The sequence below is a fragment of the Schistocerca americana genome, chromosome 3 (assembly GCF_021461395.2).
Source record: "Schistocerca americana isolate TAMUIC-IGC-003095 chromosome 3, iqSchAmer2.1, whole genome shotgun sequence".
In the NCBI taxonomy this organism is placed as follows: domain Eukaryota; kingdom Metazoa; phylum Arthropoda; class Insecta; order Orthoptera; family Acrididae; genus Schistocerca; species Schistocerca americana.
The window spans coordinates 423,776,097-423,797,472 of NC_060121.1; the positions used below are offsets into that span (position 1 = coordinate 423,776,097).

The window sequence follows — 21,376 nt, forward strand, 5'->3', positions numbered from 1 at the left end:
GACGTGCAGTAGAAAAATGCTTTATGAAGAGGTGTGGCACTGCACTTTGGCATACTTAAGAGCAAATAATATGTCTTACATTTCCTCGAATACATATGTTTTATGTTTCAGACTTTTCGGAAAGATGTGTGCTACAAGATGAACATATTTTGAAAATTCAATTTTTTTTAGTATTGACCCGGTTCGCAAATGTCGTAGATCCGAGGCTGATGCGCAGAGCAGTCTGAGTTATAATGGGCAGTCTCCACATGACCTGTATTTACATTTAGTGATTTTGCGGTTTCCCCTTCGTTTACTCTAATGTCAAATGAAAACAAAATGGATATCTGTGGCCGGGAGCTATCAAGTGAAATAAAACACGTTGACATAATTACGGAAGACTAAAATATATCATTAGTTTCAGATTTTATCTTATTTCCACCTTTCTGACAGTCAAGCATTAATCGCCTTGCGGAACAATGAAGTTATTTTTGTCTGTTTGCTAAAGAACTTTGACTTTTGTTAACCTTTTCCGCAGAGGCATTCAATGTATTTGAAATGAAATGTTTAATTCCACAGTACTGACTAGTTTCAACGGTTCGCTGCATTTCAAGTGCACGTTTTCATTTTCTAGCACGTATGGTATTAAGAACCGAACATGATATATTACAGTACTGGTGCTCCAAGAAAATTTACATCCCCAAAACCACACTGAAAAGCTTAATATCAGCTCGAGGTCTACTTCATTGAGAATCTGGACATACGAATGTGCACTTTTTAAGTATGCACTTTAAATGGGCACATTTTAATATGGTTCACAAAATTCCGATACTCTTGCGGTATCCTCTGATGTCTTGTTTCTTTTATGACATAATGTATAATCTTTCAATCTTTTATACGTGTGTACATACGGGCTTCGTACATCATGTTACCTACCCAAGCCTCAAGCCTGTTATCTGCGCTCTCTGGCAACTGCTGAAACGAACCTATTTCTAACAGGTCGCGGGAAAGTATTGCGAATAGTGGTTTGAAAAGCGTTACTTCCAAAGTAAATATCATTTTACGTAAGTTGAACTATGTGCAAGAATGTACCATAAATTTATTAAATCAAGGAGCATTTGACTCTCATTTAAAAATCTGCTCTTTGATGACGAGCCATTTAGAAAAATTTCGAACCCTAAAGATCAGACTTTTATGTCATTATTAAAATTTTACTGCCACATTTGTGTGATATATCTTAAAGTGTAACACGCGCAAAAAAGATCAGCAGTATATGCGAAAGCTTAGCTTCTCTTGCAGCTTGAGAACAATATTATATGTGAAAGCTTTTCTTTTCTTGCAGCAACACTATGTATATTAATTTAAACTATTAACTTTGCCTGTTTGTGTGCTCGTGCTACTTAACAGTGATGTTGCTGTTGGCTGATTACATCACGTGTCCTATGCTCTGAATATCCGCTGTTATCGGCTGGCGAGATCACGTGACATGAGCTACGAACGGCTTACAAAAGTGCTTCGAAGTTTCGTTTTCTAAAGTGCCGGGAAATTGTACGCCCGTGTATAAAACCATAACCATTCAAAGGATTGATAAGGGAAAATATACTGTCACCCAGGAGAAAGTGTATTTTTAACCAGGAAATCTGGGAAAAACCCGGGAATTTTTTTTCCTTGTCCACGTATACACCCTGAGGTTGCTAGCCTTAATTGCCCCAGGTCCCATTGAGTTTTACCCCTAACGGTTGAGGAGGGACTAACCAGTGGATTTGGTAGTCTTTGCCGTCTGACCACAAAGGTGACCACAACTCAGAACATGTCCGAGATGCCCACCCTTATTCCAAAGTAACTGGTATCCCGACTGTCAGGACCAGTTACTTGACCACTCATACGTTGCCCGTGGTTCATGAACTAGGGCATTACAACAGGAACCCACACCATGAACCACGCATATCAAATGTTTGTAAAAAAAAGAAAAGAAAAGAGAAAAAAAACTGTGCAATGTTTAATTCTTGTGCAATAAATAATTGGACTTTATGTGCACACTGTATATAGTAATGCGTGCTGTTATTAAAGATGATGTCTGAGAACTGAATAACATTCCAGTAATTTCTTTCCGATTCAGTGTTTGTTGGATTGAATTTGCTGTCTATCTTCACAAAATTGCACTTAACATGTATGATAATGTATAGCATCTCTGTGTGATATGTTGGACAGAAAGCCCAGAGAAGGGAAAAGAAAAGGATAATCCAGAACAAGGACACGAAAATGCCAAAAGTGGAAAGAAAATAAGGAGAGATGACTCCCTCGATTACTGCAAGACAACAAGTAAAAACAAAGGTAAAAGTTTAATCTTCTACATTTTAGAGTTTACATGTCTGACTATAACACTTGACTTAATGTATAGCTTTTCTGTATGACATGTTGGACAGAAAGCCCACAGAAGGCAAAAGAAAAGGATAACCTGGAACAAAAACACCAAAATGCCAAAAGTGGAAAGAAAATAAGAAGAGATGACTTCCTTGATCACTGCAAGGAAACAAGTAAAAACGAAGGTAAAACTTTAATCTTCTACATTTTAGAGTTTTATGTGTCTGACAGCTCCTACCATAGCTGGTGGTGGTAGCAGTAGCAGTCATGTGTAATTGAGGTGTGTGTGTGTGTGTGTGTGTGTGTGTGTGTGTGTGTGTGTGTTTCATCCTTGCTGAAAAAGTCTGTGGCCAAAAGGTATTAATGCATAATAGTCTCGTTGTTGTGCCTCTCTGCAGCTCAGCGAGTCATCTCTGTGGTAAGTAACTGTCCATCCTTTTCCTAATAGTGTTAACGTAGTATACAGCTTTATTCCAAATGATGGACTCAGTTTCAAAACTTCATATTTATTAAAGTACAAATCCAAAATGAACAAGCCTTAGACCAATGAAAAGAGGAAGTTTCAAAGTGTTTTTTCAAAATGTTTGATATCAATTTAATAATTTGTATTTAATTAGTTTTTAATAATTATTTAATAATTCGAAATGTTTTAAATGTTCAGTTTAGCCACTGTTGGCTGCACGGCATCAATGTGGTAGCCAAACTCGTTCCACATGCGTGAAAGTGTATCTGCTGTTACTGAGTGCACAGCAGTGATTCAGTTCCGCAGATTGTTCAGAGTGGTTGGTATAGCCAGGATGTAAACAGCTTCCTTCAACTAACCCCCATAAGAAATAGTCGCAGGGTGTGAGATCAGGAGATCTCGGTGGCCAGAAATGCAGAGCCAGGTCCTCATGTCCCCTGCGATTGATGTAGTGCTGAGGAAGGGAGTCATTCAAAAAGCCTCGTACATCATGGTGCCAATGGGGCGGAGCTCCATCCTGTTGGAAAATGAAGTTTTGGAAATCTTCCATAACTTGAGGAAACAGTCATTATTCCAACATGTCCAGGTACGTGATTCCCGTTACAGTTCTTTCTGCAAAGACAAATAGTCCATAAATCTTTGTATGGGATATGGCACAGAACACGTTGATCTTCGGTGAGTCTCTTTTGTGTTGTAATGGCGAATGTGTATTTTCCAAACCCCACGTGCAACCATTGTGTCTGTTGACTTTTTCACTAAGGTGGAGCGTCACTTCATTGCTAAAACTTACACGCTGTAGAAATGCGTCATCCTCCATCTTTGTTAGCACATGAACACAAATTGGGGTTGAGAACCTGCATAATATGTAATCAATAGAGCTTGTACAGCAAATGCTGTCTCAGAACTTTCCATATAGTTGGTTGGGGTATTCCAAGTTCTCGACTGGCTCTGTTGGTAGACTTAATGGGACTGCACACAAAACTTTCTTGAATCTGTCGGACATCATCCTCTGACACAGACGGTCGGCCTGTGCTTTTTCCGTTGCATACACCCCCAGTCTGTTTAAATAGTTTAAACCAATGGCTAATGCCTTTGTGAGTTAGTGATTGAATACCAAATGTGGTACGAAATGCCCACCGCACTACAATTTGCGACTCACTTTTCGCTAACTCAAGAATGCAGAAAACCCTGTGCTCCACAGTTGCCATCTCACTCACAACTGTCAGTGAAACAGAATGATGGCCCTATGGCTGTGTGAACCCTACCAGCCGCTTCTGAAACCGTTGCTGCTGCCCACCAAAAACTTTGAAACTTCCTCTTTTCATTGGTATAAAGCTTGTTCATCTTGGATTTGTACTTCAATATATACGAATTTTTGAAAGTGGGCCCATCATTTAGAATAATCTTGTACATTTCTGTAGGAGATGGTAAAAGCTAGTTAGGAGCCAGCGGCAGACTTACATGTTTTGTGCAGCAATGTTGTAAACGCTTGCCATGAGGTCTATGTCTACATGAGCTCTCTACAATTCCCACTTAGTACCACCTGTCTGAAGGTGGTTCGATGAACCCTCTGCTGGGCACATAAGTGTTAATTGCAGAGAAATTGTAGACCTCATGGTGACCGTTGGCAACATTGCCGCACAGAACACTAAGTATTCCACTGTCTTCTATCTAGCTTTTTACCATTTCCTGCAAAAATATATGTTGTTGTTGTGGTCTTCAGTCCTGAGACTGGTTTGATGCAGCTGTCCATGTTACTCTGTCGTGTGCAAGCTTCTTCATCTCCAAGTAGCTACTGCAAAGAATGGAAAGCAGAAAGGTGGAAGGAGTATATAGAGGGTCTATACAGGGGCGATGTTCTTGAGGACAGTATTATGGAAATGGAAGAGGAGGTAGATGAAGATGAAATGGGAGATATGATACTGCGTGAAGAGTTTGACAGAGCACTGAAAGACCTAAGTCAAAACAAGGCTCCGGGAGTAGACAACATTCCATTGGAACTACTGACAGCCTTGGGAGAGCCAGTCCTGACAAAACTCTACCATCTGGTGAGCAAAATGTATGAGACCAGCGAAATACCCTCAGACTTCAAGAAGAATATAATAATTCCAATCCCAAAGAAAGCAGGTGTTGACAGATGTGAAAATTACCGAACTATCAGTTTAATAAGTCACAGCTGCAAAATACTAATGCGAATTCTTTACAGACGAATGGAAAAACTGGTAGAAGCCGACATCCTTCTGAATCTGCTTAGTGTATTCATCTCTTGATCTCCCTCTACGACTTTTACACTCCACGCTGCCCTCCAGTACTAAATTGGTGATCTCTTGATGCCTCAGAACATGTCCAACCAACCGATCCCTTCTTCTGGTCAAGTTGTGCCACAAACTCCTCTTCTCCCCAATTCTATTCAATACCTCCTCATTAGTTATGTGATCTACCCATCTAATCTTCAGCATTCTTCTGTAGCACCACATTTCGAAAGCTTCTATTCTCTTCTTGTCTAAACTATTTATCGTCCATGTTTCACTTCCATACATGGCTACACTCCACACAAATACTTTCAGAAACGACTTCCTGACACTTAAATTTTTACTCGATGTTAACAAATTTCTCTTTTTCAGAAAATCTTTCCTTGCCATTGCCAGTCTACATTTTATATCCTCTCTACTTTGACCATCATCAGTTATTTTGCTCCCCAGATAGCAAAACTCCTTTACTACTTTTAAGTGTCTCATTTCCTTATCTAATTCCCTCAGCATCACCCGACTTAATTCGACTACATTCCATTATCCTCGTTTTGCTTTTGTTGATGTTCATCTTATACCCTCCTTTCAAGACACTGTCCATTCCATTCAACTGCTCTCCCAAGTCCTTTGCTGTCTCTGGCAGAATTACAATGTCATCAGCGAACCTCAAAGTTTTTATTTCTTCTCCATGGATTTTAATACTTACTCCGAACTTTTCTTTTGTTTCCTTTACTGCTTGCTCAATATACAGATTGAATAGCATCGGGGTGAGGCTACAACCCTGTCTCACTCCCCTCCCAACCACTGCTTCCCTTTCATGTCCTTCGACTCTTACCACTGCCATCTGATTTCTGTACAAATTGTAAATAGCCTTTCGCTCCCTGTATTTTACCCCTGCCACCTTCAGAATTTGAACGAGAGTATTCCAGTCAGCATTGTCAAAAGCTTTCTCTAAGTCTACAAATGCTAGAAATGTAGGTTTGCCTTCCCTTAATCTTTCTTCTAAGATAAGTCGTAGGGTCAGTATTGCCTCATGTGTTCCAATATTTCTACGGAATCCAAACTCATCTTCCCCAAGGTTGGCTTCTACCAGTTTTTCCATTCGTCTGTAAAGAATTCGCGTTAGTATTTTGCAGCTGTGACTTATTAAACTGATAGTTCGGTAATTTTCACATCTGTCAACACCTGCTTTCTTTGGGATTGAAATTATTATATTCTTCTTGAAGTCTGAGGGTATTTCGCTGGTCTCATACATTTTGCTCACCAGATGGTAGAGTTTTGTCACGACTGGCTCTCTCAAGGCTGTCAGTAGTTCCAATGGAATGTTGTCTACTCCCGGAGCCTTGTTTTGACTTAGGTCTTTCAGTGCTCTGTCAAACTCTTCACGCAGTATCATGTCTCCCATTTCATCTTCATCTACCTCCTCTTCCATTTCCATAATATTGTTCTCAAGAACATCGCCCCTGTATAGACCCTCTATATACTCCTTCCACCTTTCTGCTTTCCCCTCTTTGCTTAGAACTGGGTTTCCATCTGAGCTCTTGATATTCATACAAATGGCTCTCTTTTCTCCAAAGGTTTCTTTAATTTTCCTGTAGGCAGTCTCTATCTTACCCCTTGTGAGATAAGCCTCTACATCCTTACATTTGTCCTCTAGCCATCCTTGCTTAGCCATTTTGCACTTCCTGTCGATCTCATTTTTGAGGCGTTTGTATACCTTTTTTCTGCTTCACTTACTGCATTTTTATATTTTCTCCTGTCAGCAATTAAATTCAATATCTGTTCTGCTACCCAAGGACTGTTACTAGCCCTCGGCTTTTAACCTACTTGATCCTCTGCTGCCTTCACTATTTCATTCCTCTAAGCTACCCATTCTTCTTCTACTGCATTTCTTTCACCCATTCCTGTCAATTGTTCCCTTATGCTCTTCCTGAAACTCTGTACGACTTCTGGTTCTTTCAGTTTATCCAGGTCACATCTCCTTAAATTCCCACCATTTTGCAGTTTCTTCAGTTTTAATCTACAGTTCATAATTAATAAATTGTGGTCAGAGTCTACATCTGCCCCTGGAAATGTCTTAAAATTTAAAATCTGGTTCCTAAATCTGTCTTACCATTATATAATCTATCTGAAACCTTCCAGTATCTCCAGGGTTCTTCCATGTATACAACCTTCTTTCATGATTTTTGAACCAAGTGTTAGCTATGATTAAGTTATGCTCTGTGCTAAATTCTACCAGGCGGCTTCCTCTTTCATTTCTTAGCCCCAATCCATATTCACCTACTACGTTTCCTTCTCTTCCTTTTCCTACTGTCGAATTCCAGTCACCCATGACTATTAAGTTTTCATCTCCCTTCACTATCTGAATTATTTCTTTTATCTCATCATACATTTCATCAATCCCTTTGTCGTCTGCAGAGCTAGTTGGCATATAAACTTGTACTACTGTGGTAGGCGTGGGCTTTGTATCTATCTTGGCCACAATAATGCGTTCACTATGGTGTTTGTAGTAGCTTACCCGCACTTCTATTTTTTTATTTGTTATTAAACCTATTTGATTACCTCTATTTGATTTTGTATTTATAACCCTGTATTCACCTGACCAAAAGTCTTGTTCCTCCTGCCACCGAATTACACTAATTCCCACTATATCCAACTGTGGTGTGCGTACTGTAAGACCTTCGGTACACACACCATCAGATTATTTGACTTGTCGCTCTAACGAAGTAGGCGAGTGTCAGCAATATGTCTCGTGGTCTTATCGTGGCGTGTTTATCTTCTGCTGTTAGGTCAGACGATAGAAATGCCACTTGCACGCTTAGAGTAGCAGATTGATGGTGACCAACTTTAAACAGAACTTGATTAATTTCCACACACATTTATTAAAATAATAAGAACATAAAATTACTTACTTGATTCTGGATGCTATTTACAATTGACAATCTGAAGTTCCTTTGGTCTTGGTACATTAATCTTATTCTCACATATCTCTGATACTTGACAAAGTGTCAATACATTTATCTTCATGGCTATGTACAGGAATAGGATAGTCTTATTAGGCACAGACTGAAACTTGACTATAGACTGGTACAGACTAATGCAGGCTGGTGCAGACTAATGCAGACTAATTAATCGGAGGTATGGACACTCGTTATAATACCTCGTGCGCTCAGGTATCACTGCGCGAGTGTGATCCGCGAGGAGAAAAGGTTCTACGTTAGCAGCAATCTCATTGGCTGCGTTACATATTGATACACGGATCGGCGGAAGCAGAATTTGGTCCGTCTCTAAGACAGCGCCATCTCGTAGTGAGGAGACGGACGAGCGCTGCGCCTGCGCTGTTGTGCTTAGCGGGGCGCGCTCTAGTGGGAAAGTTGTGTACGCGCTGACTACACGGAACTATGTATACAACACTAACTTTAACCTATCCATTTCCCTTTTTAAATTTTCTAACCTATCTGCCCGATTAAGGGATCTGACATTCCACGCTCCGATCCGTAGAACGCCAGTTTTCTTTCTCCTGATAACGACATCCTCTTGGGTAATCCCTGCCCGGAGATCCGAATGGGTTTCTATATTACCTCCGGAATATTTTACCCAAGAAGACGCCATCATCATTTAATCATACAGTAAAGCTGCATGCCCTCGGGAAAAATTACGGCTGTAGTTTCCCCTTGCTTTCAGCCGTTCACAGTACCACAACAGCAAGGCCGTTTTGGTTAGTGTTACAGGGCCAGATCAGTCAATCATCCAGACTGTTGCCCCTGCAACTACTGAAAAGGCTGCTGCCCCTCTTCAGGAACCACACGTTTGTCTGGCCTCTCAACAGATACCCCTCCGTTGTGGTTGCACCTCCGACACGGCTATCTGTATCGTTGAGGCACACAAGCCTCCTCACCAACAGCAAGGTCCATGGTTCCAGGGGGGGGGGGGGGGGGGGCAAAAAATATATACTGTGCTAAAAAACTAATGTACACAGTGTAAAGTCCCATGGTTGTCAGCATAATAAAATTTACTGCCTGCTCACCATTCCCTTTCCCACATTTGTCTTAGTTCTCAGCTAAGCTGGTGTTGCCGGTCCTCCTCCAACACCTTTGAATTCTTCAAAATAAATCTGCACATGATCACAGTTTCCAAAAGTTCATCTGTAGAAGTAAGACGACTCCTATATTAGTCTACTACACAATCTTAAAACGTTGATCCTAGTAGAAATAGTTTATTCTGTAAATGTAAGATAACCCTGTATTTTTCAATGACGAATTTGGGAAAAAATGACACCTTTGTTATCAGGTAAATACTTGAATACATTGACATCTACATCCTTACTTTGCAAACCACTGAAAACACTGTATAGCACATGGTGGAGGGTATGTCCCATTGTATCAGTTATTCAAGTTTCTTCCCATTCTGTTCACTTATGGAGCGTGGGAAGAACGATTGTTTGAATGTCTCTGTGCCTGCTGTAATCATTCTAATCTTGTCCTCATGATCACTTTGTGAGTGATATGTAGGGTGTTGTAGTATATTCATAGAATTGTCGTTTAAAGCCAGCTTTATATTTGTAGAATCGTCATTTAAAGCCAGTTTTTGAAACCTTCTTGGTAGACTCTCTTGAGATAGTTTATGTCTGTCTTCAAGAGTCTATCAGTTCAGTTTTTTCAGCATCCTTGTAACACTTTCTCACAGGCCAGACAAACAGGTGACCATTTGCAAGGAATCTGCTGTGTAGTCTGATTGCAGTTCCTCAGTATTCTACCTATAAACTGAAGTCTACTAGCTGTTTTACCCACATCTGAGCCTGTCTGATCATTCCATTTCATATCTCTACAAAGTGTTACATCTAGGTATTTGTATGAGTTGGTCAATTCCAACTGTGATTCATCGATATTATAGTCATAGATATGATTTTTCGCTTTGTGAAGTGCACAGTTTTACATTTCTGAACATTTACAGCAATTTGCCAATCTTTGCACCACTTCGACATCTTACCAAGATCTGACTGAATATTTAAGCAGCTTTTTTGAAACAGTACTTTATTATAGATTACTGTGTCATCTACAAACAGTCTGAGGTTACTATTAACATTGTCCGCAAGATCATTAAGCCAACGGCTTTGCCGTTGTGGTAACACCGGTTCCCATCAGATCACCTAAGTTAAGTGCAGTTGGGCTGGGCTAGCACTTGGATAGGTGATCATGTGGGCTGCGGAGCGCTATTGGCAAATGAGACTTAACTGAGGAGCTACTTGATTGAGAAGTAGTGGCTCCAGTCTCATGAACTGACATACGGCCAGGAGGGCGGTGTTCTGACCACATGTCCCTCCATATTCGCATCGAGTGACGCCTGTGGGCTGAGGATAACACGGCGGCCTGTCGGTACCATTGGGTCTTCATGACCCGTTCGGGCGGAGCTTAGTTTTAGTTTTTTAGCAAGATAATTAACATACAACATGAACAGAAAGGGCCCCAAAACACTTTCCTGCAGCACACCCAAAGATACTTCTACAGCTGATGATGGCTCTCCATGCAAGATAACAAGCTGTGTCCCCCCTATCATAAAGTCCTCATCCAGTCATAAATTTTACTTTATACCCTATATGATTGAACTTTTGACGTAAGTGTAGGTGTGGTACTGAGTCAAATGCTTTTTGGAAATTGAAAAATATTGCATCTACTTGACTGCCTTGATCCAAAGCTTTCAGTATGTCATATGAGAACAGTACTAGTTGAATTTCACATGATTGGTGTTTTCAGAATCTATGCTGGTTGGCATTCATAAAGATGCTGAATTTTCCCAAACCAGAACTCAGCATATTAAAATACATTTTCTTTTACTGTTAAGTGAAGCACATAGTTGGTAGGACTTTGGACTTGTTACTAAGTTGCAATGGAAACCTTAACAGGCAAAAAGCCATATAAGAGTGTCAAATCATTGTTATTTTTTATCTGATGATAGCTAATTTATTAATATGTAATTAATTAATATATGATTAATTAATAATTTATAAATGATGTATTTAAGTTTAAATTCAGGTTAGGCTTTCTCATGTTACCAGTGGAAATATTTTAACATACACCATAGTGACATGTACTCAGTAAAGACTACCATTCTTGAAGTCAAGGAGGCACAACAAATGCAAGCCTTTTTTAGACATTCATAAATCCATAAATTCAGGTTCATCAGACATGCTAGCCTATATCTTGGTTGGATTTTTCATCAGATTTTTTGCATTCAATTATCAGCAGTTCACCTTTCCTTTCTTTAGATAATTTTAGTGTACATAAAATGCTGATTTCATTCTTTCTTCAGTAGCTATGTCAATTATTGAAGACGTTCTTCCTAAGATCCTTCATCACTCAGTGTGAGTTTGTTTCTAAGGGTCTGCAAAAATATTTGGCTACTTTTTATCAATAGTTTGCAGCCTGTAGCATCCTGGTCCCCTCTCCCATTCCAGTGCTTTGCTAGTTTTTTCTCTACAATTGATCTCTGGTGAAGTATATTAGAGAGTCAGTAGAAGTTACTATTTTGTTTTGGTGTTATCTATTGACAATGCATATTTTTTATTGTGCTATAAACATAAACTACAATTAAATTGAAAGTTATGTAAAATGAAAGATACATAATATGTTTTAAAATATTTATGTTAATTTTTGTAGGGCATGACTTATTACATTATTCAAATCCTAAACCAAAGTGTTCTCAATGAGTATGCAATAATTTCATTTCAACTTTAGTGTGATGGGCCAGCTTGTAAACCATTTACAGTTGTAGTACAGTACAATGGAAATTCTTGGATGGACAAGTACGTAAAATACGGGAAAGGCAACAACTTACTCATAGAGGACTGATGTGCAGTGCATAGGAACACGTAATAGATAACAATTAACACTAGCCTTTGAACTCTTGCTCTTTTTCTTGTAGGAGTACCACATTCATACATACACAGACACTCAGACTTACACGTTCATAGCAGCAGTGAGCCTCAGTTGTGGCACAGTTGGCAGTCCAAATTGCAGTAAAGTAAAATTAATTTTAATATGTTCATGTTGAAATATCGCCCTGAAATTTTGGGCCCACATTGACGATTCGTGTACTGTGAACATACATTTTTTCTTTCAGCATTGTAAAAAATTCCGATTTTGAAATATTTAGAGTTAAGAAGATATTTTACTTTGGGAAATTTAGCATTTTGATAAATATGCCCTAATAGCTCATGTTTGTAAAGATTATAAGAAACTGAATAAAATTAAATGAATTTGAGGTCCGTGAGTCAAAGACTTTTTGAGATACAGGCACATTAAAATGTCAAAAGCAACAAAAATTACACAATTTTGGAGTACACCCTATTTTGATAAGCAGAATAAAATGACGAAAAACTGCAAAATTCTGAATAATTAAGGTTCAAATTTATTTTTTTATTTGTAGATTTCACAAAGAATAACACTTTTAAACTAATGGGCAGTTAATCCTCCTGTTAGCACCTGTTTTCTTTAGTGTTGGGGTGTGTTGGGATTAATACATTCCTCTTCAATTCTGAGGATTGCCTGTGCCATATATTCCAAATGCCAGATGGAACAGTTTTGTCATTGTTCCAGAAAATTTCGGGAGAACTACCGGATGATTGTAACTTCATGCCACAATATTTCGGTGCAAAGTCTTCTGGCCATCTTCAGGTGATACTGGCGAAAACACACTGAGCTATGATATTTAAGGCTCCATCGGCACATGCGTGGTGGATTCACTTGGTGTTCCACTCACGCTACTTGAGCGTATTTGATTCTGCTGCGCCGTGCACTCTCCATGGTGAAAACTCACCGCATCTATATCAATTCGATTGCTTCCTGCAGTTCTATCACAGAACTATGCTGGCTACGGAGGACCCGAAGTTAATCAATGATTGGATTCCATGCTGAATTCAATTTGAAACCACCATCTTGATTAATAAGAGACTCACTGCCAGACAGTTGTATTTCCATGGAGTCAGTAATAATAGAACTCCAGAAGTTAGACATATGGACCACAGTTTTTGTCTAACTGTGATTCATTACATGACCAGTGGAAATACAGTGTTCGGTGATGGCAGACTTACAAAGCTGAAGGAGGCAAGTATGCTGCTGATGTTCTACAATGCGATCCTGCACAGTAAGTGTTATTTGCACTTTATAAGATTTGCCGCATTCACACAGAATCCTGTAAACAGCTGCCTTGTGCAGCTCTAGGTCATCTTTGACAAATTCCAACATTGACAAAATTTTTGCAGGATATTGCTTTCACTTTGTATTTTCTTAGTATTCTGCCTATTTGTGCTGAAATAGTGCCAGTATATGGTAAATAGGCACTCGTTTTAAAAGTCTCTTCCTCTTCTTTTCTCTGTTGCTCTCAGGTCTACAGCACTCTCTCCCCTTGCTGGGACGAATACCCATTCTTCAGAAATACAGTCTGCCGGTGCTCCAGTTCCGTTTGCAAACTATTGGTGTCAGAGATGACGTAGGCTTGGTGAATCATGGTTTTCAAAACACTGATCGTTTGTGCCGGATGATGGCAACTAGCGGCTTGCAAGTAAAGGTCTGTGTGAGTGGATTTCTATATACTGAATGACCAAGTGTGCCATACGTCGCACCAAGACATCTAAAATCAGAAGACAATCTCTCCAACTCCATAGTAAATTTTATGTTTTTGTGTATGGAGTTCAGATATTGTAGAAACTGCCACAGACGATCCAAACCATGAGGCCAAACTATAAAAGTATCGTCAATATATTGCCAGAATCAGAATACTGTTGGTTTAAAAGTGGCTGAGGTGAGTACTCTCTCCTCAAAATCTTCCATAAGAAGATTGGCCATCAGGGGTGGCAAAGGACTTCCCATGGCGACACCGTCTGATTGCTCATAAAACTTGTTGTTAAATAAAAATACGTAGAGGAGGGGGTGTGCTGAAACAGCACTGTAATATCAGCTCCAAACCTATTGCCAATGAGATGAAGTGAGACCACAAGAGGTACATTTGTAAAAAGAGAAACCACATCAAAACTGACCAACAAGTCATAAGTTTGCAGCTGCAATAACTTAAGTCTGCTGATGAGATCACTAGAATTATTTACGTGATGATGTGGACACTTTCCTACCATTGGTTTGAGCAAAGACGCCAAGTACTTAGCTAAGTTGTAGATGGCTGCTCCAATATTACTACAATTGGACATAATGGTATGTTATCCTTGTGGATCTTCGGCAAACCATACAGCTTAGGTGGAACTTAACTATTTGGTTTCAATTTGTTAATTACCTCCTTGTTTTCTGCACCACTTGTGTAGTAAGATCCTTATCGATTTTATGATATATTGAGTCACTTAATAAAACATTGATCTTATTAATGTAGTCCTCCTGCAGTATTAAAACAGTAGCATTACCTTTGTCTGATTTAAGTACCACTGTATCCAGGTCTGCTCGCAAGTTCTGGAGGGCTGCCCTCAGCATAGGCGAGATGTTGCTCTTCGGCGGTGCAGCTCTTGTCAACACATGACAAAACTCTTGGTGCACTTCCTCAGCTTCAACTGTAGCAAGATGGCGCACAGCTTCTTTGATGGAACTGACACAGTTCAGTAGTGATGGAACAGGTGTAGGAGTAAAATTGAGACCTCTTGCTCAGACGTAGTCACGTCATCTGTAGGTTTCCCCGTCAAGTTAATAATGGATCATCTAGTAGGAACTTCCTCCAGCATCTGTGTCAAAAGTCAGTTGAACTTGGCCATTTGTCTTATCATAGCCTTGTCATGGCTCCAGTTTGCTTTAGCCCATGTCACACCATCCACTCAGTCCCAAAACAACACAGACAGTCTTGCTGCCAATTCTAAACGAAGATAATACATGTCCTTTGGTGTGGACATGTATTGTGCCTTAAATACCAGAGCTCAGTGTGTATCACCTGAAGATGGCCAGAAGACTCTGCCCTGAAATATTGTGGCAGGAAGTTACAAACATCTGGCAGTTCTTTCAAAATTTTGTGGGACAATATGTGTGCCAGGAAAGTTTTAAATCTCACAGTTTTGTCATTGTTTATTCTTTTAAGGATCTTAATAGTTTTGAGGAAAAGTCTACTCAAGGGGCCTTGTTTTGGCTTGTGTCTTTTCATGATTACTCAAATTCTTCTAGCAGTATCAAATCCTCTAACTCATTTTTATCAACTTCCTCTTTGCTTCCATTCATTATCTTAAAGGTCCTTTGTTTTTTATGGTCCATCAGTATTTTACTTCCACTTTTTAGCCTTCAATTTCTTGTTTGATGTGGACTTACTATCTGAAATATTGATGTTCACACATTTGTTCCTCATTTCTCCAATGGTTTCAATAAAAGTAATCAATGTTTGAGAATGTAATATAATAGATAAAAAAGATCTACTTGACAACCGGTGACATGAGAACACACACATGAAGATATAGAAATTTGCAAGCTTTTGGAGCCAGTGGCTCCTTCTGGCTGAAGGGTTGAAGAGGAAGGAAGAGGAATGAAGGAAATGGACTTATGAGGTTTAAGAACAGGGGAGAGTTAGTGAAGTTACCTAGAACCCTGGGTCAGGGGACACTAACAGGACGGGATGAGAAGGGAAGACTGATTGTTGGGGACTGCACCAGACAAGATTTGAAATCCTGAAAACTTAAAGATGGAAGATAGGGTAATACACAAGGCAGAGATTACTGACAAAACATCAAGCACAAGTTAATAAGAGTGGAAAGCTAAGACCATAGTACATGGCAGAGGTGGGGGCCTGGTTAAATAGATAGGTGAGAAAATAAAAGATATAGAAAACTGAATGGGACTGAAGAAAGTAATAGTGAGACCAGAAAAATTAGCATAAATTAAGGCCAGGTGGTGATGAGAATCAAGGACATGTTGTTCCAAGAAAATGATGTCTAGGGAGAAGAATTCAGATGGCATATGTAGTGAAGCAGGCACTGAGGTGAAACCTGCCATGTCGTAGAGCAAGTATTTCAACAGGATATTTTCTGTTGCCAGTATACACGCTCTACCTATCCCCACTCATCCTAGCTAATAACTTGGTGATAGTCATGCCAGTCTAAAAAACTGAACAGTGTTTACATAACAGTTGGAATATGACGTGTTGTTTCACAAGTGGCTCTCCCTTTGATAGCGTGTGTTTGGCCAGTTACAGGGCTCCTGTTGCAGAGCGTGCTCTACTACAACATGACAGCCGGACCTTGGCCCTTGTTTCACCACATGTGCCATCTGGATTCCCCCCCCCTCCCCCCCCCCCCCTAGTTTCTCAGAATTCCACAGATGGGGCTGACTCTTGGTTCTTGCCAGCCATTTGGTCATAATTTATGTTAACCTCTTTAGTCTCAGTATTACTTTCTTCACTTCCTTTTAGTTTTCTGTATCTTTTATTTCCTGAGCTGACTATTTTTCTCCACACTCCCCCCCCCCCCTCCCCCCTCCCACCACCATCCGTGTTACATACAATGTCCTTAGCTTTCTGCTCTTATTAACTCGGACAGAATGTTTTGTCAAGAATCTTGCATATTGCTCTATTTTCCACCTTTAAGCTCCCAGGATTTCAAATCTTGTCGGTTTCAGTCTCCAACAATAAACCTTTCCCTCTCATCCTGTCCAGTAAGTCTCCACTGACCCAAGGTTCTAGGTAACTTCTCCTAACTCTCCCCATTTCTTAAACTTCACCTGTCCTTTTCCTTCACCCCTCTTCCTTCCCCTTAAACCTTTCAGCCAGAAGAATGAACCACTGGGTCCAAAAGCTTGCAAATTTCTATACCTTTATATGTGTAATTTCTATACCTTTATATGTGTTCTCCTGCCACTGCTTGGTGAGTATACTTTGTATCTATTTTTTCTTGTAAGAGCTGTGCATGATTTTTTTTAGGACAGAAAATGTAAAAAATATGACAGATGTGAGCAGGGGGGAGGGGGGGATAATTTGGCTGAGTGACAGTTACCTTCAAATTATAGCTTGAGCAATTAGAAACACTAATAACCATATAAAGAGGTTAGATTTTATGAAACTCTGCCACATGAAAGCAGTGAACGAAAGTAGACATAGTAGGCTAATTTACTGATATGTTTATTACCAGAATTTGCACTAACCCTAATAGCATTAAGTTACTGAACTCAGATATTTCAACAGGTCAGAAGTCAGGCATTTCAACAGGTCATCAGTATGTTTTTTCCAATCCAATTTCTCATCAATGCACACATACATAAATTTTGAATATTCTGCTGCCTTAGTAACAGACTTCTATTCAAAGTCTATATTTATCAGTGGTGTTATGCCCTTTACTGTACGGAACTGTATATATTGTGATTTCTCAAAATTTAGTGAGAGTCCATTTGCTGAGATTGTGATCTGTGGGGGTTCAAATGATGCCTTACGCAATGAAGGTTTGAATAGTGTCAATGCCTTAAGAACATCTCTACACCAACTGAAACATACCACAATAACTGTTTTTGACCTTCTACACAGGCAGAATTTAATTTAGTCTTGGTGTGTTATTGAGTCAATATGAGCTACAAATAATTATTATGCAGAAATCAGCAGCGGTTTTCCTAATAGTTACTTGATAGAAGTACACAAATTTAATGGAGGACTTCACACCAATTGTGGACTTGATCCTAGTTAGCATGGAAAAAACTTAAGAGTCCTTAGTCTATAAAATTACAAAAACTTTGTGTAACTATGTACCTTGAAACTCTTAACTCATCAAAACTTAAGGAAGTAGTGCAAAAAGTAGTGAATACAGACATTCTCTCTCAGACAGATGGCTACTGGGGAAAGAAACACAGTATAAACAAGCCTGTACCACTTCTTCTTTCCATTCAAACAGGTCACTTTGAACAAATTTCTGGTGAGAAAATGTAATATAGATGCACCTCTCAAATCACCAACCAAGAGTTCTGTTTTAGACCAAACTGTGTAACTGCTCAACAGCCTCTTGTTGTTTCAACTTATGTGCTAGATTTTTAACCTTTGAAATTTCTTAATTTTTACTCTACATTTCATAATTAACGAGTTATGGTCAGTGTCCATTCTCAAAATATTTTACAGTTTAGAATCTGGTTTCTGAATTTGCCACATAATTATGTAATGGGTCTGTAACCTTCTGGTGCCACCAGGTCAGTTTTAGATACACATCCTTCCTTGGTGATAGTTAAACAAATTGTTTACATTGATGAAACTGTCTTCTGTGTAACAGTCTGACAGGTTGGCTTCCCCTTTTGTTCCTTCACCTTCCCAGTGTTCTTCCTTTTCCTACTATTGAACCCAAGTCTCCCATCACAATCAAATTCTTGTTTCCATCAGGGTTCTGAATAATTTCTTTTATCTTGTCATACATTTATTCTATTCCTTTGTCTTCTGCAGAGCTTTATTTTATTCCTTCATCATCTGCAGATCAAGTGAGCACCACTACTGTGGTGGACTATGGCTTTGTGTCTATTTTGACTATCATATCCATTCACTATGCTATTTGTCGATTATTCAAATTAATGTGTAGAATCTGTGAGACTGGAGACATAAGGACTATCGGAAGAATATCATAAACACAATCTCAAGGATAAACAAAAGTGGATAAATTTAAGAATTTCTTGCACAATTAACTTAACAGCCCATGCAGCCAAGATACTGATACAAATAATATATAGAAGAAGGGAAAGACAATTGAGGATATGTTAGATGGCTATTGGTTTGGCTTTAGGAAAGATAATGACATCAGAGAGGCAGATCTCACACTGAGTTTGATAAGAGGCAAGACTTAAGGAAAATCAAAACACTTTCATAGGATTTATTGACCTATAAAATTTAATTCAACAAATAAAATGCTACTAAATGTTTGAAAATAAATATAAGCTACATGAAAAGCTGATAATAAACAACACATTCAAGAAACAAGGAGGAGAGTAATAAGAGAGAAATACTCAGATTAAAAAAGCATACTTCTACATCTACATGTACACAGATACTCTGCAAACCACTGTACGGTGCATGGCAGAGGGTACCCTGTACCCCTACCAGTCATTTCCCTTCCTGTTCCATTCACAAATAGTGCGAAGGAAAAACAATTATGTGCCTCCGTATGAGCCCTAATTTCTCATATCTTATCGTTGTAGTCCTTGAGCGCAATGTATGTTGGTGGCAGTCGAATCATGTGGCAGTCAGCTTCAAATGCCAGTCCTCTGAATTTTCTCAGTAGTGTTTCTCAAAAAGAATGTTACATTTCTTCCAAGGATTCCCATTTGAGTTCCTGAAGTATCTCTGTAACGCTTATGTTCTGTTGTGGTCTTCAGTCCGAAGACTGGTTTGATGCACTCTACTGTGTGCAAGCCTCTTCACCTCTGAGTAACTACTGCAACCTACATCCTTCTGAATCTGATTACTGTATTCATCTCTTCATCCTCCTCTACGGTTTTTACCCCCTGCTTTTCTCCAGTACTAAATAGGTGAGAACTATTTGCCTTCCTTACCATGTTTCTCACATGCTCATTCCATTTTATGTTGCTTTGAAACAGTACGCGCAGGTATTTAAATGACTTGACTGTGTCAAGCAGGACATTAGTAATACTGTATCCGAACATTACAAGTTTGTTCTTCCTAACCATCTGCATTAACTTATATTTTTCCACATTTAGAGCATGCTGCAGTTCATCACACCAACTAGAAATTTTGTCTGAGTCGTATTGTATCTTCCTGCAGTCACTCAGTTTTGACACCTTACCATACACCACAGCATCATCAGCAAACAACCACGGGTTACTGCCCACCCTGTCCACCAAATCATTTTATGTATGTAGAGAACAACAGCAGTCCTATCACACATCCTGTGGCACTCCTGGCGATACCCTTATCTCTGATGGACACTCGCCATTGAGGACAATGTACTGGGTTCTATTACTTAAGAAGTCTTCGAGCCACTCACATATCTGTGAACTAATGCCTGTACCTTTGTTAACAGCCTGCAATGGAACTGTTTCACACCAGCGAAGCTTTTGAAAACCATGATGATTTGTGGACATACGGTTCTTAGACTGAAGAAAGTTTAATATATTTGAACTGAGAATATGTTCAGGGATTATGCAGCAAACCAATATTAGGGATATTGGTCAGTAAATTTTTCAGTTCTGTTCTTTTATTCTTCTTGTGTACTGGAGTCGTCTGCACTTTTTTCCAATCACTTGGGACTTTGTGCTAGGTGAGAGATTCACAATAAATGCAGGCTAGTTAAGGGGCCAAGGCCATAGAGTACTCTCTGTAAAATCTAATTGTAGAGTACTCTTTGTAAATCTAATTGGGATTCCATCTGGACCTGGTGAATTATTTGCTTTCAAATCTTTCAGTCGTTTCTCTACACGAGGGATGCTTATTACTATGTCGTCCATATGGGAGTCTGTCCATTAATCAAAGGACAGTATGTTTGCACCCTTCTCCTGTGTGAATGATTTCTTGAACATGAAATTAAAACTTATCTTTCATTTTGATTATTTCAACTGCCACACCAGAGTGGTCAACAAGGGTCTGTATGGAAACCTGAGACCACCTTAGCGATTTTACTTGAGACCAGGTATGCAGTCTGCCACTCCTGTTCAAAGAAGCAATGAAGGAATTAAAAGAAGAATGTGAAAGTGGGATTACAATTGGGGTGAAAGCATAACAATGAAAAGATTTGCTGGACGACATTGCTACTCTCAGTGAAAGTGAGGAAGAATTACAGAAGTATGCTATTACCAATCATAGGTCTTAAATTTAGAAAGGAATTTCCTAGAATGTGTATATGGAGCACAGTTTTTTTATGGAATGGAATCATATACCTTGGAGAAAAAATAATCATATACCTTGGGGAAAAAATACTGAAATGGAGGGAGAGGGCAAAAAGTGTAGGAGAAGACAGAGGTTGGTATACGAGGCAGTCCAACCACATCTTATTCATTATATAGTTTTTTCTGCATTACCCTTGTTTGGGCTTGAATGGGTTACACTCTACTCACTTGGCCAGAAATCCTAATCCACCTGCCATAGTACTTCATTAATTCATACTGTATCTAATTTCAACCCATTCATTAATCTTTTGAAGTTTTCTAATCTGTCTACATGATTAAAGGATCTAAAATTCAAGGCTCTGGTGTGTAGAATTCAAGATTTGTTTTATCTTATGGAAACATCCTTCTGAGTAGTCACTACTGGAAATCCAAATGGAGAAATTTTATCCAAGAGGATGGCATTATCATTAAACCCTACATTAGCACTGCATGTTCTTAGGAAACATAGTAACTGTAATTTACCTTTGCTTTCATGTGTGCTGTAGTAA

At 39.2% G+C, this 21,376-nt stretch overlaps 1 protein-coding gene across 1 annotated transcript in view; it reads left to right on the top strand.

Annotated features, from left to right (window-relative positions):
- The window catches only part of LOC124606845, a 64,009-nt gene that overhangs the window by 33,901 nt on the left and 8,732 nt on the right, over window positions 1-21,376 (top strand). The window contains exons 5-6 of the mRNA XM_047138922.1: window positions 2,191-2,313; window positions 2,406-2,528. Coding sequence (XP_046994878.1) covers window positions 2,191-2,313; window positions 2,406-2,528 — 246 coding nt within the window. The remainder of the gene's footprint in view (window positions 1-2,190; window positions 2,314-2,405; window positions 2,529-21,376) is intronic.